This window comes from Epargyreus clarus, unplaced genomic scaffold (assembly GCF_041222505.1).
Source record: "Epargyreus clarus isolate Ecla_fem2 unplaced genomic scaffold, WU_Ecla_fem_2.2 ptg000018l, whole genome shotgun sequence".
Taxonomy (NCBI): Eukaryota; Metazoa; Arthropoda; class Insecta; order Lepidoptera; family Hesperiidae; genus Epargyreus; species Epargyreus clarus.
Window position 1 is genome coordinate 10,938,716 of NW_027332226.1, and position 15,449 is coordinate 10,954,164.

At 40.3% G+C, this 15,449-nt stretch overlaps 1 protein-coding gene across 5 annotated transcripts in view; it reads right to left on the bottom strand.

Annotated features, from left to right (window-relative positions):
* Window positions 1-15,449, bottom strand: part of LOC140749699 (multidrug resistance-associated protein 1) — a 40,692-nt gene that overhangs the window by 8,375 nt on the left and 16,868 nt on the right. For 3 of the 5 annotated variants that reach the window (XM_073082827.1, XM_073082826.1, XM_073082831.1), the window contains 11 exons: window positions 12,373-12,506; window positions 11,528-11,738; window positions 11,072-11,188; window positions 10,161-10,264; window positions 9,588-9,731; window positions 8,439-8,514; window positions 6,511-6,734; window positions 2,186-2,403; window positions 1,490-1,688; window positions 922-1,020; window positions 42-244 (listed from right to left, as the gene is read on the bottom strand). In XM_073082827.1, the coding sequence (XP_072938928.1) occupies window positions 42-244; window positions 922-1,020; window positions 1,490-1,688; window positions 2,186-2,403; window positions 6,511-6,734; window positions 8,439-8,514; window positions 9,588-9,731; window positions 10,161-10,264; window positions 11,072-11,188; window positions 11,528-11,738; window positions 12,373-12,506 (1,729 nt within the window). Of the gene's footprint in view, window positions 1-41; window positions 245-921; window positions 1,021-1,489; window positions 1,689-2,185; window positions 2,404-4,422; window positions 4,644-6,510; window positions 6,735-8,438; window positions 8,515-9,587; window positions 9,732-10,160; window positions 10,265-11,071; window positions 11,189-11,527; window positions 11,739-12,372; window positions 12,507-15,449 lie in introns of all 5 variants that reach the window. The other 2 variants (XM_073082830.1, XM_073082829.1) reach the window with 1 other exon arrangement.

The following is a 15,449-nucleotide window of genomic DNA, read 5'->3' on the forward strand; positions in this document are numbered from 1 at the left end:
TGTTCTCGCTCGCAACAACTTCAGAGCGGCCTATAACTCACCTGAAGAGTCCGAGCGTGAGCGTGGACTTGCCGGCGCCGGTGCGGCCGACGATGCCGAGCTTGTCCTGCGGCCGCACGGCGCACGTGAGGTCGCGCAGCGCCGGCTCGCCCGCGCGGTAGCCCAGCGACAGCCGCTCCAGCTGCAGCGCGCCCGTCGCCGGCCAGTCCCCGCCCGGGCCCGCGCCGATCGTCCACGCCGCCTCCTGCACGCCGCACACGGACACGTTAGCGATGGTCCCACCCACAAACACGCACATGTATCGACGATCCGCGTGGCGGAGCAGTCACCATACCGGTTTAGGGTCCCGGGTTCGATCCCCGCCCAGACAGATATCTAAATGATTGATTTGAGTCTCTGTTTCTGGGTCAGTGTGTTTGTGTACATGATACAGGGAACCGTAATGTGGGGCTATGAGTGTAGAAAGTATTTAAAGCGTTTATATAATACACGAATAACATAACACAACATTAATACATTTACATGTACATAACGATGTTCCCCCAAGGGCGTCATTTACTCGGGGGAACATCGTTATGTACATGTGAATGTATGAATGTGCGTATCTGTTAGAGGTTACGCTCGAACTGACTGTAAAACTATGACGACCGCCCCTCCAATGCTCGGTATTACGTCATAATGACATACTGATTTCTAAGACGTGCCGTAGTACATAAGTGGCCGTAACATTATCACGCACACACATACAGAATGACAGCACTGACGGGTAGTACTGAAGCACTACATAAGAAAAATGGATACTTTTACGCATTGTATACTAAAAAAAAATCAAAAACATTCAAACAGTAAAAAGAAATAATCATTCCTACAGCTAATTGTGATAGCATACTCATACTTATATGTAAAAATATAAAAGCTCACTTGTTTTGTTTCCGCATATTCCTTTATTCTTTCAACGGCGACAATGTTTGTTTCGACTTCTGATGTCATTCGCACCAACCAATTCAATGTTTGTGTGATCTGAGAATAAAATACACATTTATTAAACATAATAGTAGTACTTGTGTGTGTAAAAGTACACACAAATGAGTACTTACACCATCAGGTAAGTGATAATAGCCACCTAAGGATGTCTATATTATAAATAACTCCAGAAAGGATTAGACTTACTATTCTTGGGGTTTAAGTAAGAACACATCGTATAAATATTTCTACCATACGAAACCAGAACACAGCAGCGCTTAACACTATTAGCAGGCAGAAATAGGAGAGGCGGTGGTGCTTAAGGATAAAGGAGGAGTCTTTAGGGGTAGCGGCGCACCTGTGGTCGAGCTCAGGTAGGAATCTAATTATATCTGGGTTTGATTACAGATGTCCATGACTGCATGCTCGTCTGCTTCTATATTATAATAAAAATAAATAAATAAAGTCAAACCACAAAGGGTTTGAAGTCCGTGTTGGGTATCAATAAAATCTATTACATACGAACCTGAAGCGCATAGCTGACGGAGAGTCCCACGAGGCCAGAGTCGATGGTGTCGCGGCTGAGCACGGCGAACAGCGCGGCGAAGAAGATGATCAGGTTGCCGATCATCTCGAGCCGCACGGCCAGCCAGCGATTCGCGATGCAGCTCGGGTAGTAGCACGACTGGTTGTGGTCCACGCCGCGCTCGGACTCGTCCACGAACCTTGTAAATTAAATATACATTAGTTATGGCTTAGTTATCGTTAAGTTATTACTGTCTTATTTCTTGGTACGGGTATCCTAAACTATGGTATAAAGCTAAATGTTTCTCTGAGAAGCATGGTCCACCACATTGGCCAACGGATTGTTGACTTCACATGTTTTTGAAATTTTTTTTAGAAGTCTAAGACATGTACGTTTTTCTACGATATAATTCGTGTCAAAAATTCATGATAAGTTAGATAGGATTAGGATTATGCGAGCGAAAATCATACCACTACACTATCACTGAGACGATTCATACAAAAAGAATAAGTTAAAAGGTTTAAGTTATAGTTAATCGCAATGCAACCTTCAGTAGAATTCTGCTTCTTCAAGTCATCATTGTTACTTCCGAGGACTAATTTGGAAAGTATCGTTAAGTGTCTCTGTCTTATCATCACCCTTCAAATCAAACCAGAACAAAGAAGCGCCCAAAACCTTCAAACAAAATTAGCTCACCTGTCAGTAACACCATACGCCCGTATAGTGGTGGCACCGGTGATGCTCTCGCCAAAGTGTGAGTAGATGGGAGAGCGCGAGACCGACTCCAAGCGCTTGAGTTGCCGCGACGTCGCCACGTAGAACCGCTGGATCACGTAGTACACCAGCCCGATAGGCACGATCACCGCCATGAAGATCGGCGTCGAGTAACTGATCACGAATAGCGTTCCTAGCACCTGTATACAAATTGCTTGTTTAGTTCAACCGTCTTTTATTTATCTCTAGTTATGTGTAAAGTGTATAATAAAATAAATGATGTATTAAAACAAATGAGATTTCGACGATGTACAGAATAATTTTAATTTTATGTTTGATGTACTGATTAAAAGCAAGTAATTAATAAAATTAACGTTATTTATGTTAACCCAGTCAGCCAGAATCAATATTTTGATAAACTTGAATATTGATGTATGTCATAAAAAAGGATATTACATTCTTTTTGATTTGATTTCGCTATTATTTCGTTGTATCATCACGTGCTCAAAACGAAATATCAATATTAACGGTTTAAAAGTTCGTCATTATCGGTTATCGATATCCCCTATACAATATCACGCTGCAAAACCATAAGCGTTATGTGATCTCAGTTTTTTGAATACTATTTTATCTAGCATAATATACTTAAATATATATTTAGCAATGGCAAAAGTAAAGCCTCAATAAAAATTTAAATTAACAATTGTAAACATCAAGTGTTACCAGAGATTACAGCGGCCCACGCGACCAACATTAGCAACATCCCTCCCACTGAATAAAGCTTTAACTCGTAAAACAAATATTTCAAAGACCTGTACGAAATGATTAATGCACACAATTATATGGGATCAGTTTCAAATCCGTTGTTTATAGCTAAACCACATAGAAAAACACACCTTTAAAAATGTTTTAAAACATTCTTTTTAAAGTTAACACATTTAATTACGTGTTGCAAAAAAGCTATATTCGTTGTAATATATATAATTATGTCAGCATACAAATAAATATACTTAGGCAAAAAATCACACACACACATATATTATTACCTATTTCTATCATACAAATAAACAAATTTGAATTGTCTGGCTGTAATTTCAATATAAATGCCATTTTATCCTTATGATTGTTTCTATCACTCTTGGAATTTACTAACGCAGAGATAAAAGAGTAAGGGCCCTTTTTGTTCTCGCCCTATAGTCCGATTCATAATTAGGTGTCCAAAATGTAAACAAAGAAATGTCACTGTCAAAATTAACAAGAAACAAAAACTTAACAAAAAACTAAAATTAATAAATATACACAATTTAACAAACGCGTTATGTAAACGAGAAAACATTCGAGTTCGATCACAATCACGAAAATGAATAATATTAACTACGAAACTTAAAAATGACTGCACAAGAAATGTTTTGGATTCCGATTGTGTTACCATTATCACATTTTAATTTTCTACTATAAACTTTGTTTTTTATTATTATTACTGTATGTAACGAAATTGAGCTGATATAAATATTAGAAAATGTGAATTAATCTTTATTTATTTAGATTACAATTTTATTATTGTTGTATTATTTTAATATCGACAAAAATAAGAAACTACCATTTGAAACGTATTTTCTTGATAGGTCACCTTTGTTTACATTTTGGACACCTAATTATGAATCAGACTATAGTTTGTCATACGGATCATCGACATTCTATTGTTCCATTAATTCTGCATCAATGTGAATGTGGCTTACATAGCAGAAGGGCAGAAGGGTTTAGCAAACGATAAAATGCGAGTGGCACGTATGTGGATCAGATCCGCACGTGTGCACAATCCCGCGTGATAGGAAAGAGGCAACAAGATGCACGTGGTGCTTCAAATAATACTACTCTCTGTTCGAGGAAGTCTCAGACAAGTAAGGGAGCCAGAATATGGGTATACGCGTCCCCGCTACGAACATACGTATTTCAAAAACGTTTAAGAGTTTCACATACATTTATAACCTAGTTATTCTTGTAAATATTCACTTATATATATTACATTTATTTATATATTGCATTTATGTACAATTCGATCCGATATGGTTCAGATATTTCTAAAATTAACTGACTTACTAGAAATGGCAATTATTTAAAACTTACATACAGGCACTCAAAACTTGTATATTCGCACAGATTTATTATACCAACCAAGATGAAACCGAACCGCCAAGCCGCGTTAGGTGCGTCATTACCTCGGCCGTGCAATATACGACGTCGATCGCCTGCGCCGGCAACGTGGTATCCACGACGTCAACGTCCTTAGAAAATCTAGAGAGGATCCGTCCCACCGGCGTCACTTCGAAGAATTGCAACGGCGCCTTCAACACATGGTTCAACAAAAGCGCGTGCAACACCCTCGCCGCCCGCCAGCACGCCAAGTACGGCAATAAATCCGTGAAAACTGACGTTATAGCTGCAACAACGGCAGAAATGTTATCCACGCCGCGCAACGCCCTCAGAATACAATAGCTGGCGCTGCTGTTTTCTACCTTTTTTTAAAAAACTTTTCAAGTTTTCAAAGACCAATCATGTAATAATCCAAACGTTTGTTTTAGAATTCTAAAGGCTATATTATTATATGGAGGTATATCATGACATAATCTGCCCGAATTGAATTATGGCACGAGGAGTCGTGCTGAGAAGCAAGTATTTTGTCGGTGTATCGATAATCCGTCGAACAATTATTTCGTCTAATTGCGCTAAGACTGAACGTCGTTACAAACTTTAAGCAGGTGCTGTTATTGATAATGAATACATTATTTACGATACCGGTCGGCGAGTTTTGTTAATCGAATGTTTTAGTATAAGTTGCGACGGGATTATTCAGTGGCGTAACAATATGGTGGTAAGAATAATAGAATAAAATACTACTTAAACCCTGAATACCAATTAGTCGATCTTCGATGTAACATCAGATATGGTTACTTGTGGCCTAATACGGACACAAAAACGATTTTTCCACTACGCACGATGGTACACAATTTGCGATCACTTACCGCGCACGACCTTTCGTCCTATTGTTTTTTTAACCAGATGAATCACAAACAGTTTATAGATTATTTTTCACGTAAAACGCGCGTCCATAGTGCACGGATTGTCGTATTAAAACGTGTCGTGTCGTGCTTATGCTATCGCCAAGTTCCTACTTTATTCTTATAATTGATTTAATTTAATTTAATTGTTTGGTAGAGTATGTCGTATCGTATAAAAACAGTTTATAGGACTATGCAAAGCCGAATTGTTCTCGCGACTTATCTATCTCGCGTAGTGGAAAAATGAGTTCAGAATATTGTTCAATTTTCGAGATCTCCCTATCGAGTTTGCCACGTGTTACGTCACCGGGGCGGGTCGGGGCGGGCGAGCTACTAGTGCGGGATGATGTACTGTGATCCAGCATCACTACCTCGATAGAACATGCAACACACTAGTTAGAATCTGCATTCGGGTAAAAACAACAGTATAACAATACTTCCTGGCTTTCAGTAGCTGAAGTTACGGCGGCATTACAACTATACAAGTTTGAAACTGCAAAAACTGATCCCAAATAATTGTTTGCAAATAAATTTCACCTTAACATTTCTAGAGCAGGCGTAAAATTGAAAAAGGAATATACACTAAATATAACGAAAATATAAAAAAAAAATCTACGCTCTATATATTAATAACTATGCTATTGGGTTACATATACTTTGAAATCAGTACTGAAATAAAATATTTTAAGCTGTTTGCATATGTGTTATTATTCTCTGTTAGTACATTATTAGTGTGTACATTTAAGAACGTGATTTAGTTTAATGTCTGTGTATATGTGTAATGTGTGTGCTTGTGTGGGCGCGTCTATGTGTATGAGTGTGTTTCTCATTTTCTTTAAAAAGTCGTAGAACCGTATTGGTTTCACCACGTTTTTAAAGTTTTCTTTTTTCAAATGTGTATGTGTGTTTGTTTTTAGCTTATCATGTGTCTGCTTTTGCATGTGTGTATGTATATACGTGTATGTTTTGCTATATAGGCGTGCTGTTAGTGTGCTTGAGTGCGTGCGTGTGTATAGTGTGCGTGCGTGTGTAATGTGTATAGTGTATGCGCACTATGGATGTGCTTGCACTTCAATTTTTGTGTGTTCGTGTGCGTGTGGATAAATGTGCGTGCGCTTCAATTTCTGTGTGTTCGAGTGCGTGTGTGTGCATGTGTGTGTATGTGTGTGTGTGTGTGTGTGCATGTGTGTGTGTATGTGTGTGTGTGTGTGTGTGTGTGTGTGTGCGTGCGTGTGCGTGCGTCTGTACCGCGAAGAAGCAGGAGGTCCAGCCGCGGAGCGTCATCGGCAGCACGTTGTCGAGCACGTCCACGTCCTTGCTGAACCGGTTGAGCACGCGGCCGACGGGCGTGCAGTCGAAGAAGCCGATGGCGGGCGCGCGCAGCACGCCGCCGAGCAGCGCCACGTGCAGCGCGCGCGCCGCCGCCAGCGCGCCCACGTACAGCGCCAGCGACGACACCGACACCGCCGCCACTGCAGCACCACGCCCCCACACCGATACAACACTGCTCTAGCTCTAGCTCTAGTTGCGGCTAACCTTATATCTGCGAGGCTACCTTTGTCTGACCTATCGTAATGCCGAGCGATTTGCGCTCGGGTCCTAGTCGTTCGCTTGTCGTAGAACCCGCGCCATACTGCTAGTCCGCTCTGAATATGAAAACGAGTCGCGTCGCAATAGTAAATTGTACATATTAGCGGAATGAAGTCAGCGCGGGACTCCCCCGGCACCCGTCCGCTGCCCGCTGTCGCCCGCGGGTACATAGCTGCGTTAGTGTGCCCTTACGTTACGGAATTACGGAGTATAACTAAACCTGCGCGCAACAAATTCAGAGCGGACTACAAGTTTGCCGCGGATTATATCACGGAATACGAAACGCTCAGATACTTAGTTAATACCCTCTCGTAGCACAGAGCGATACATGCTTGTGTACTATCGTCGACCTAGCCTCTAACCTATCGTACTTCTGAACAAGAATTGCGAGGGTACTATCAAGAACTTAGCTGTTACTTTCTCCTAGCGTCGAGTGATTCGTACTCACATGTACCTAACCGTATCCCATTTTACGAACAAATTTACTCTTCACTTCCTTTTATGTCATTATCTACTTCAAAATTATTTACACAATAATACTGGTATAATCCCAAACTAACACCTGATTTTGATTATATAACAACAGCTAAGAAAACTGATAAGTGAAACAGGAATAAAAATTTGTCTAGAATACAAATATTTGCTCCTGCAAAAAAAATCTAACTCGAAACCTATTGTTTAGAATCATTAAAGATGAAATCATGTGTACGTCTTGTTATGTCTATGTCTTATTTCAATTTACAGTTAAAAATTAATAGTAACGACATACCAGCTTCACATAAACCAACGTTATTCCCACAATAAATATAATCAACAATTGATAATAATAAAATCATGCCATTAAAATAGTAATAAAAGTTGTAAATAATTGAAAAAGTGATGAAATCTCGTCGAAAATGATACATGCAAGTAGCACATTTACTCACAAAATGAACATTGAAGGATATGAATTTGAAACGTTCATGCATTTAGAAAATCATAGACGGCAAAGTAGCTGAATAACTAATAGATGTAGACAATGTATTCATTATTCATAAGCAGCCCATTTACATATCACAACTGAATATATTATATAATAAACAAAATACACAATAAAACCATACATTTCTTGAACGGAATAACACTGCAACATCGAAATACGTTAATATATTAGCAATCTGATTATAATTTGTAATACAAAAATATATATGTGTCAATTCAAACGTGCATAATTATGATAATCAAACTTTATAAGTAAGACATAAAGGCCAATTTATGATTAACGAAGATAATTTGTTAAAAATATATTTAAATTTAGTTTATGATTTTATAGTTTAGACGAATAAGTATTTAAATATGTACACAGTAGTGCTAATTTGTATAGACAGCATAGACCACAAAAGCCAATAAATTGATAAATAATTTTGAATCGAACTCCTTTATAGTTATTATATACCCACATGTCCAAATCCCATATTATATGACAGTATACATTTTATAGATCACCTTTGGTCGGAATGTTATAAACCAGTTATGGTTAAACTTGATATTTTGGTGTCACTATAGACCCATCAACCCAGACTGGATGATCGTTGCTAAACTCTTACCTTGCCCGATGCCGAGCCCGCCGTACACGCCGAGGTATAGGTCCCGTCGTTCTTTATCTACGGTGCCATTCACAACCTGTAATATTTAATAAAAAATAAAAATCAATTCCTGTTCGTTAGTCTCGCTAAAACTCAAGAATTGCTGGACCGATTTGATTAATTTTGGTTTTAAATTATTTGTGGAAGTCCACGGAAGGTTTAAAAGTTGAGTAAATATGAAATATATTTCATAAATAGATTCTGAGGCGGTACAAAGTTTGCCGGGTTAGCGAGTATTTAATAAAAAATGTATATTATTATATTGTTAGGAATGATTGTAAGAGTACAGAAATTTAATTGTCAAATGAGGGTATTAACTAAGTGGGCGTATAAAAGGGCACTGTAGATCGTCTACTGGGTAGTTATTTTCCGATCTTTGTAAAGAACATTACTCTGCCACTTTTCTTGCTCACTTGCGTTTTATTGTTTTTCTGTTAATTTATTTAGGAAAGTTAAGGTTCTCGGCTTATAAAAAGTTGGTTTTTAAATAATTTCCTGGTGAGCTTCTTAATAATATATTAATTTAAACAGCCTTCAATGCAAAATCAACAGGTAGAATTGAAATGCTCTGATTTTCGATTTTATTTGCTTCGATGTATTAAAAATCACAATTGCTAATTATTAAACTTTATGGATGAATAACCGCATGAAAAAACATTCGTGAATTAAAGCAAACGTGTGCACGTTGCACAATCAGCCGCGCACGGTGCTCTTTTGCTTAAATCTTGATAGTCACACGCACACACTCCTATAATATAAAGAGAGAGGAATTAGCATGTAGGAGGCATAATACTTTTTCATTACGTGACAACAGCTACCTTTCATTTTGTACAGCACGCTGCGTTCATGACCTTGGTTCCAAAGATATTACAAAGTACCAGCTGATCCAGCAAACGTTGTGTTGCCATATAAATAAAAAAAAGTTCAGGTCGAACAACCCTTACCACTTAGGGGTATAAAAAGTAGATAGTAGCCGATCTCAAATTTTCTGAATATGCATATAAAATTTTGTGAAAATCGGTAAATCCATTTCGGAGGATTACGGTAACTATAATTGTGACACGACAATTTTATATATAAGAATATGTAACGAAGTCTTAGTGAAATTACCATATCTTTGTCGTTCGACCACAGCGCTAGCCAGTAACTGGAGCCAACTTGGAACACCTGCAGCACCAGGTTCATGAGCACCGTTAGCGTGGTGGCGCACATGCCCACGCTCATCAGGTAGTGCTTGTACACGCTCCATTTCACCTGCGTACAACCAATATTGTCATATAATGATATCAAAAATTATAAAAACTGATTATTTTATGTATAAATTTAGGCTAATTTTCATGTTATAAAAAAATGATGAAATTTATGGTACGTCACAAATATTATGTAAGTCCAGTTTAGTGTCAATAGCTTTGATTAGCTTTTTTATTTCACAGAATTAAAAAAAATAGAGAATCAATAAATATAGCAGATGTAATCACGACACAAACGCCCCATTCCCAAAAATAGTGAACCAAATACTGATGATTGAATGACGTATTCTTAATTTCTTACTGGCTATTGGACAAAATACGTTAAGATACGAGGCAGTTTGTGAACGCGGGTGTGACCGCGTCACTCAACTAGTGTAAAAATAATAACAACAAACACAATTCACATTATAATAATACGTGTAATGTAACTCACACTGCCCGTCTCAGTCTTCTCAGCTTCTATGAGCTTGTTCTTCTCCTTGAGGTCGGCGGGCGCGGCCTCGGGCGTGCGGCGCTTCACGCTGCCCGCGCGGTCGCCTGCACACAGTGTGGTTATTGAGGCACGGTGTCAGGAGTCAAATTCATGTTCATATTCATTTATTTGCTTTTAAATGTGGTACAATGTGGGTTAGTAGGTCAAATTAAAAGGTATACTGATCTTCCAATAAATTTATTGCTAGGTCTTATGACACGACCGTCCGCAGCCCGACAATACCGTGACTGGCGAAACGGTTTAATTACAGACAATACAGAGTTACATATATGTAGAGAACACACATACTCATGGTGTCCCTACATGGTAGACTTCATTAGGTACACTTCATTAGGGTATTATACCCAAACGGTAAAAACGGAACCCTTTTACTAAACATCCGCTGTCTGTCCGTCTGTCTGTCTGTCACAGGGTTCTATCTCTTGAATCATAATTGATAAGAACATGCAATTTTTACAGAATATATATTACGGTGGCCGCTACAAAAACAAATACTAAAAATAAAGATGTCTTAATAATATATAAAAAATAAATGAAAATTTGATTGTACGGACACTCCGGGTGCGCTGATTTGTATGTGCTCAATTTTATTTTTCAATATCGGTGGCATCATCACCAAACTTTTTTGTTTTATAATAGAAATATTAAGTATTGCGATTTTCTGATTTGAAAGGAGACAAGGCGTTCCGAGTTGGTCCTTAGCGGCAGCATCACAACTGTCTCAAAACCACAGGTAATACTTCAATATTTTTAAGCTTCAGTAATCATGTCTATGCGTAGAAGTGCTCACTAAACATGAGATAGAATGCAGTTATTTGTTATTTCTATATTATAAAAATATCGTAACTTACCAGAAGCCGGCTGCTCTGATTCTGACGTGCTTTCGGACAAAGACCGAGCCCTCTGTAGTTTGTTCTGGAATTCTGAACCCAATTTACTCTCCAACTCTTGTTTGATGTCATCCAGCTCTGAAATAGATAATAAAAATTATAATAAAATAAAATATATCTTTTATAATACATTTATAAATCAAATCATAATTATTGTTGTTTATCTTAGTTATGTTATGTACTCGGTCGACTATCTGTTTGAATTACGACATTTATTATTAAAGCAACGAGATTACCTACCTTACTGCGATAATTTTAATGATGATTGTTCGTTCTATACCGTGCGTAGTTCTGATATTCTCACGTGTGCCTACTGTTCTCACTACGCTCGCTCTATAGTTTTGAATAACTCCAAAGTATACTCGTGTCGGTCGAGTTTCGCTAAGCGTGGCTAAGATTAAAGTAAATGACACTCACCCTCGGGCGAGGTCCGCTCCGCGTCGCTGAGGTGGTGCAGCAGGAACTCCGCGAAGGCGCCCTTCTTGTCCAGCAGCTGCGCGTAGCTGCCCGCCTCGGACACCTCGCCGCCGCGCAGCACCAGCACCAGGTCCGTCTGCGCCAGGTACGACACGTTGTGCGTCACCCACACGCGCGTCTTGCCCTTCAGCAACCCGTTCGGACCTATCACCTGCCGCATTCGTTTATTTATTATTGTTAAGTTTGGTTCCAGACAGGTATTTTTGGATCCAGTAGGTGGCGATGTCAAAATCAATTTTATTTGAGGCCTCGGCATCTATCGCCTGCCGTGTTTGTTTATTTTATTTATTCATAAGGTTTTGTACACATAGAAGTTATCATAATAGCAAACAGAAATACAGTACAAAGGACTGTTTATTTCAAAAGAAATCTCTTCCAGCAGCCCTGAGATTCGAATTGGATTGGTTTCGTTATGTTTGGATAACAAACGATACAATGAAGCTATTGGTCGCATACGTGCGGTACGCCCTGGAACTCCCCCAGGTATGGGACGCTCTTACCCGTGAAAGGGTTATTTTTACAAATAAGACGTTGAAATGAAAAATATAAAAATTACAGAGATGTTTTTTTTTTGTGTAATTTTGTAGCGTTCCTATGCGATAGTAGGAAACACTACTGATAGCAAGTAACCCTCAAAATGGGTTGAGTGGTGTCTGAGATTATTATTAGAAACTTAGATAGTATACTTTTAAATTTGCTAGATAGCGCTGCTGTCGAGATCTATTTTGACAGCCGTGCAACGTCTGTATAGGCCCGCTAGCCAGGTAATATAAAATATAAATTACCTTATCAAAGATATGTTTTCCGACATGCGAATCCACGGCGCTGAGAGGATCATCCAAGAAGTAGTTATCGGCGTCGTAGTACACCGCGCGCGCCAACGACACACGCTGCTTCTGACCTCCCGACAAGTTGATACCTGTTAATTAGTGTTAATCGTTAGTGCGTTAATGAATACATAATTACTGGTAATGAGTTAATTATACATGTCAACATACATGAAGATATTTGAAAACTTTGAAAAAGAAATATTGGTTTGTTAGCATCTATTTTAGGTATAGAAGAGAGCCGTTAAATTTTACCTCAGTTACGTTTTTGATCTTTAACTCAATATAAATAACTTGTCACTGTGTTTCGAAATCACTTATCACAGTTCTTATAGCCGGTATTCTCCGAAGCCGGTAAAGCAAATTCAATTATTTTTTATTATTGTTAAGGTTGGTTTCAAACGGAAACAGATATTTTTGGACCCAGTAGTTACTATCGTAGACAAGGCTGTTCTTGATGGTCACGACTACTCACGACCCTCAGTCATGAGTACTAAGAAGGTGGCGATGTCAAAATCAATTTTGTTTGGGGCCTCGGCATCGTGCGTCCATAACTGTAATGATGAAATCTAATACTATACCGCTACTCTAAAGTTTAGAGGCACTACTATGACATATCCTATGCTATTAAATAATATTCACATATTGATTTCGATATAAAATGTTTGGTAATATCAGACACAGTTTAGGCGATGTCTGTAAAAACGGACAAAAGCCGGATTGAAAGGTTACTCTTTCTCAAAACGTCTATTTTATAAGTAAAATTAGAATAGAAACTACCAAAATATATATAAATAGATTGTAATGGTTTTTTTTGTTTTTTTTTTTGTTTTTGTTCACGAGGGGGAACCTTCAAAAGGTACCCGGCGCCGTGGGAGCGACGCAGGGTTATGTGGGATTTTTACCGCACTAAAACCCCCCCGGTGGCCGTCCTCAGCGCTGCGTAGAGGGCTCAGGGATCTCCAAAGGAACGCAACCGGAGTCCTCTTAGCGCGTTGCCCCGTCGGGCTCTGCCCAGGTGAGCTTGACGCTCGCCACAGCATCTGGTGCGTACGACGGTATGTGACCACACATACCGCCGCCCTTCCCGGGGTGGCTTACCGAGCGGTTCGAGCTCCCACTCTTACCGCACGCAACCTCGGAAGCCCCCTTTTAGTCGCCTCTTACGACAGGCAGGGGATACCGTAGCCCTATTCTGGTCCCGAAACTACAGGGACACAGCGCCTGGGGCCTTTACGTACGCCCGCGGCGACTCCTCCTCCGAGCGGGTTCAGCGCGCTCCCTTGCTCGTTCGGCGTCTTCCTTCGCGGACATGACTGCCTCGCAGAAGGTGATCATGCCGTCCCAGGCTTCGCTACGCTGAACCATCGCCCCGACGAAGGCCGACGGAGAGAGATTAAGTCCCACTTTTTCGACGAGGATCCGCCGCTGCGACTCCCACGCTGGGCAGTATTGCAGCGTGTGCTGTGCATAATCCTCATCGTGCCCGCAATGATAGCACTGGGCCGTCTCCTCCCTCTGTATCCTTTTCAGATACTCACCGAAACAGCCATGTCCGGTGAGTATCTGAGTAAGGCGGTAGATCACTCTACCCCTGCTCTTCAGCCAGGCCCGAAAGTTCGGTAGGATAGCGTCAACCACCCTTTGGCGTATGTTCCTAGGCTCCTGAAGCCGTTCGCGCCAGCACCTCAGAGCGCGCCATCTGGCTCTCCTCCGAAGTGCTCCGATCATCTCTTCGTCGAAGGGTTCAGTCCTCTGACGGAGGACGCGGATCTTATGGAAGACCCGTGCGTCCATATCCGCCAGAATGTGCAGGGGCGGACACCGCCCCAGGACTGTCGCCGCCTCATACGATATGGTACGATAACCACGGGCGACTCTGATTGCGATCATACGTTGCGCGGAGTTCAGTTTCCGCGCACGGCGCCGGCTGGCAGACAATTTGTCCGACCATACCGGCGCACCGTAGAGCGCAATCGAGCGTATCACACCCGCGTAGAGGCGGCGGACTTCTTACTTTGGTCCCCCGAGATTCGGCAGCAGTCTATGCATAGCACCCGCTACCTTATGGATTCGGGGGACGAGACGGTCGAAGTGCTCGTCAAAGCACCAGCGGCTGTCCAGTATTAGGCCAAGGTACTTCATGTACCTGCCTATCCAGACATCCGTTTCCCCGACGCGCACTGAGGTCTCAGCTGGCTCGACTCTCGGCCTGCGGCCGTGGATGGTATACAAATACTAAAGCATATAAATAAGTCACTTAGCGCAAATAACACCGCGATTAAGGTCTCCAGTTAGTGTTTATTGTAAGGCTGCCAGGCGACAGTTTCAAGTAAGTACCTAAATACAATATGAGTAATCAATCATGATGTGTCAATCCAAAATAACCTTTTAGGAAAATAAATTATAATAATTGTATTATTGATTTAATACTTGTACATTCAACAATATTTATTTAACCTTTACAAGAGCCGCAAAGTGTCTGACGTTCATTTCCTATGTTAGCATAGTCTATTATCATGTAACTAAATCTTAGAAAAAAAAACCGCATACAATTCTCACAGCAATTCCCTATTGAGTGGGTGTCCATATTAGATGTGGGTTTTTTCAAAATCACTCATAATTTTCCCCAAATGCCCCAATAGAAGTATAATTTCGAAAACATAATCTTATCATAGCTCATCATAGGCTTAAGAAGTTAGTTCTCCTACATTTCCCATTGTACGATAATCAATAATTTATGAATACTTATACACTATTTAATAGTTCTTCCACTCTTAGTGGTGCAAAATGATATCCAGTAAAAGTGGCAGTGAAAGGAAATTACGAGCACCTCTCTTAGACTAACTATTTGTAGCTTTGTAAATCTATTTGCAGCTTTAACAGATCGAAAATAATTGTAATCGATAGATTAAAATTACCTTCTTTTTCTTTTCGAGGGGGAAACCTACAAAAGGTACCCGACAACGTGGGAGCGACGCCGGGTTATGTGGGATTTTTACCGCACTAAAACGCAACCGGAGTCCTCCAAGTGA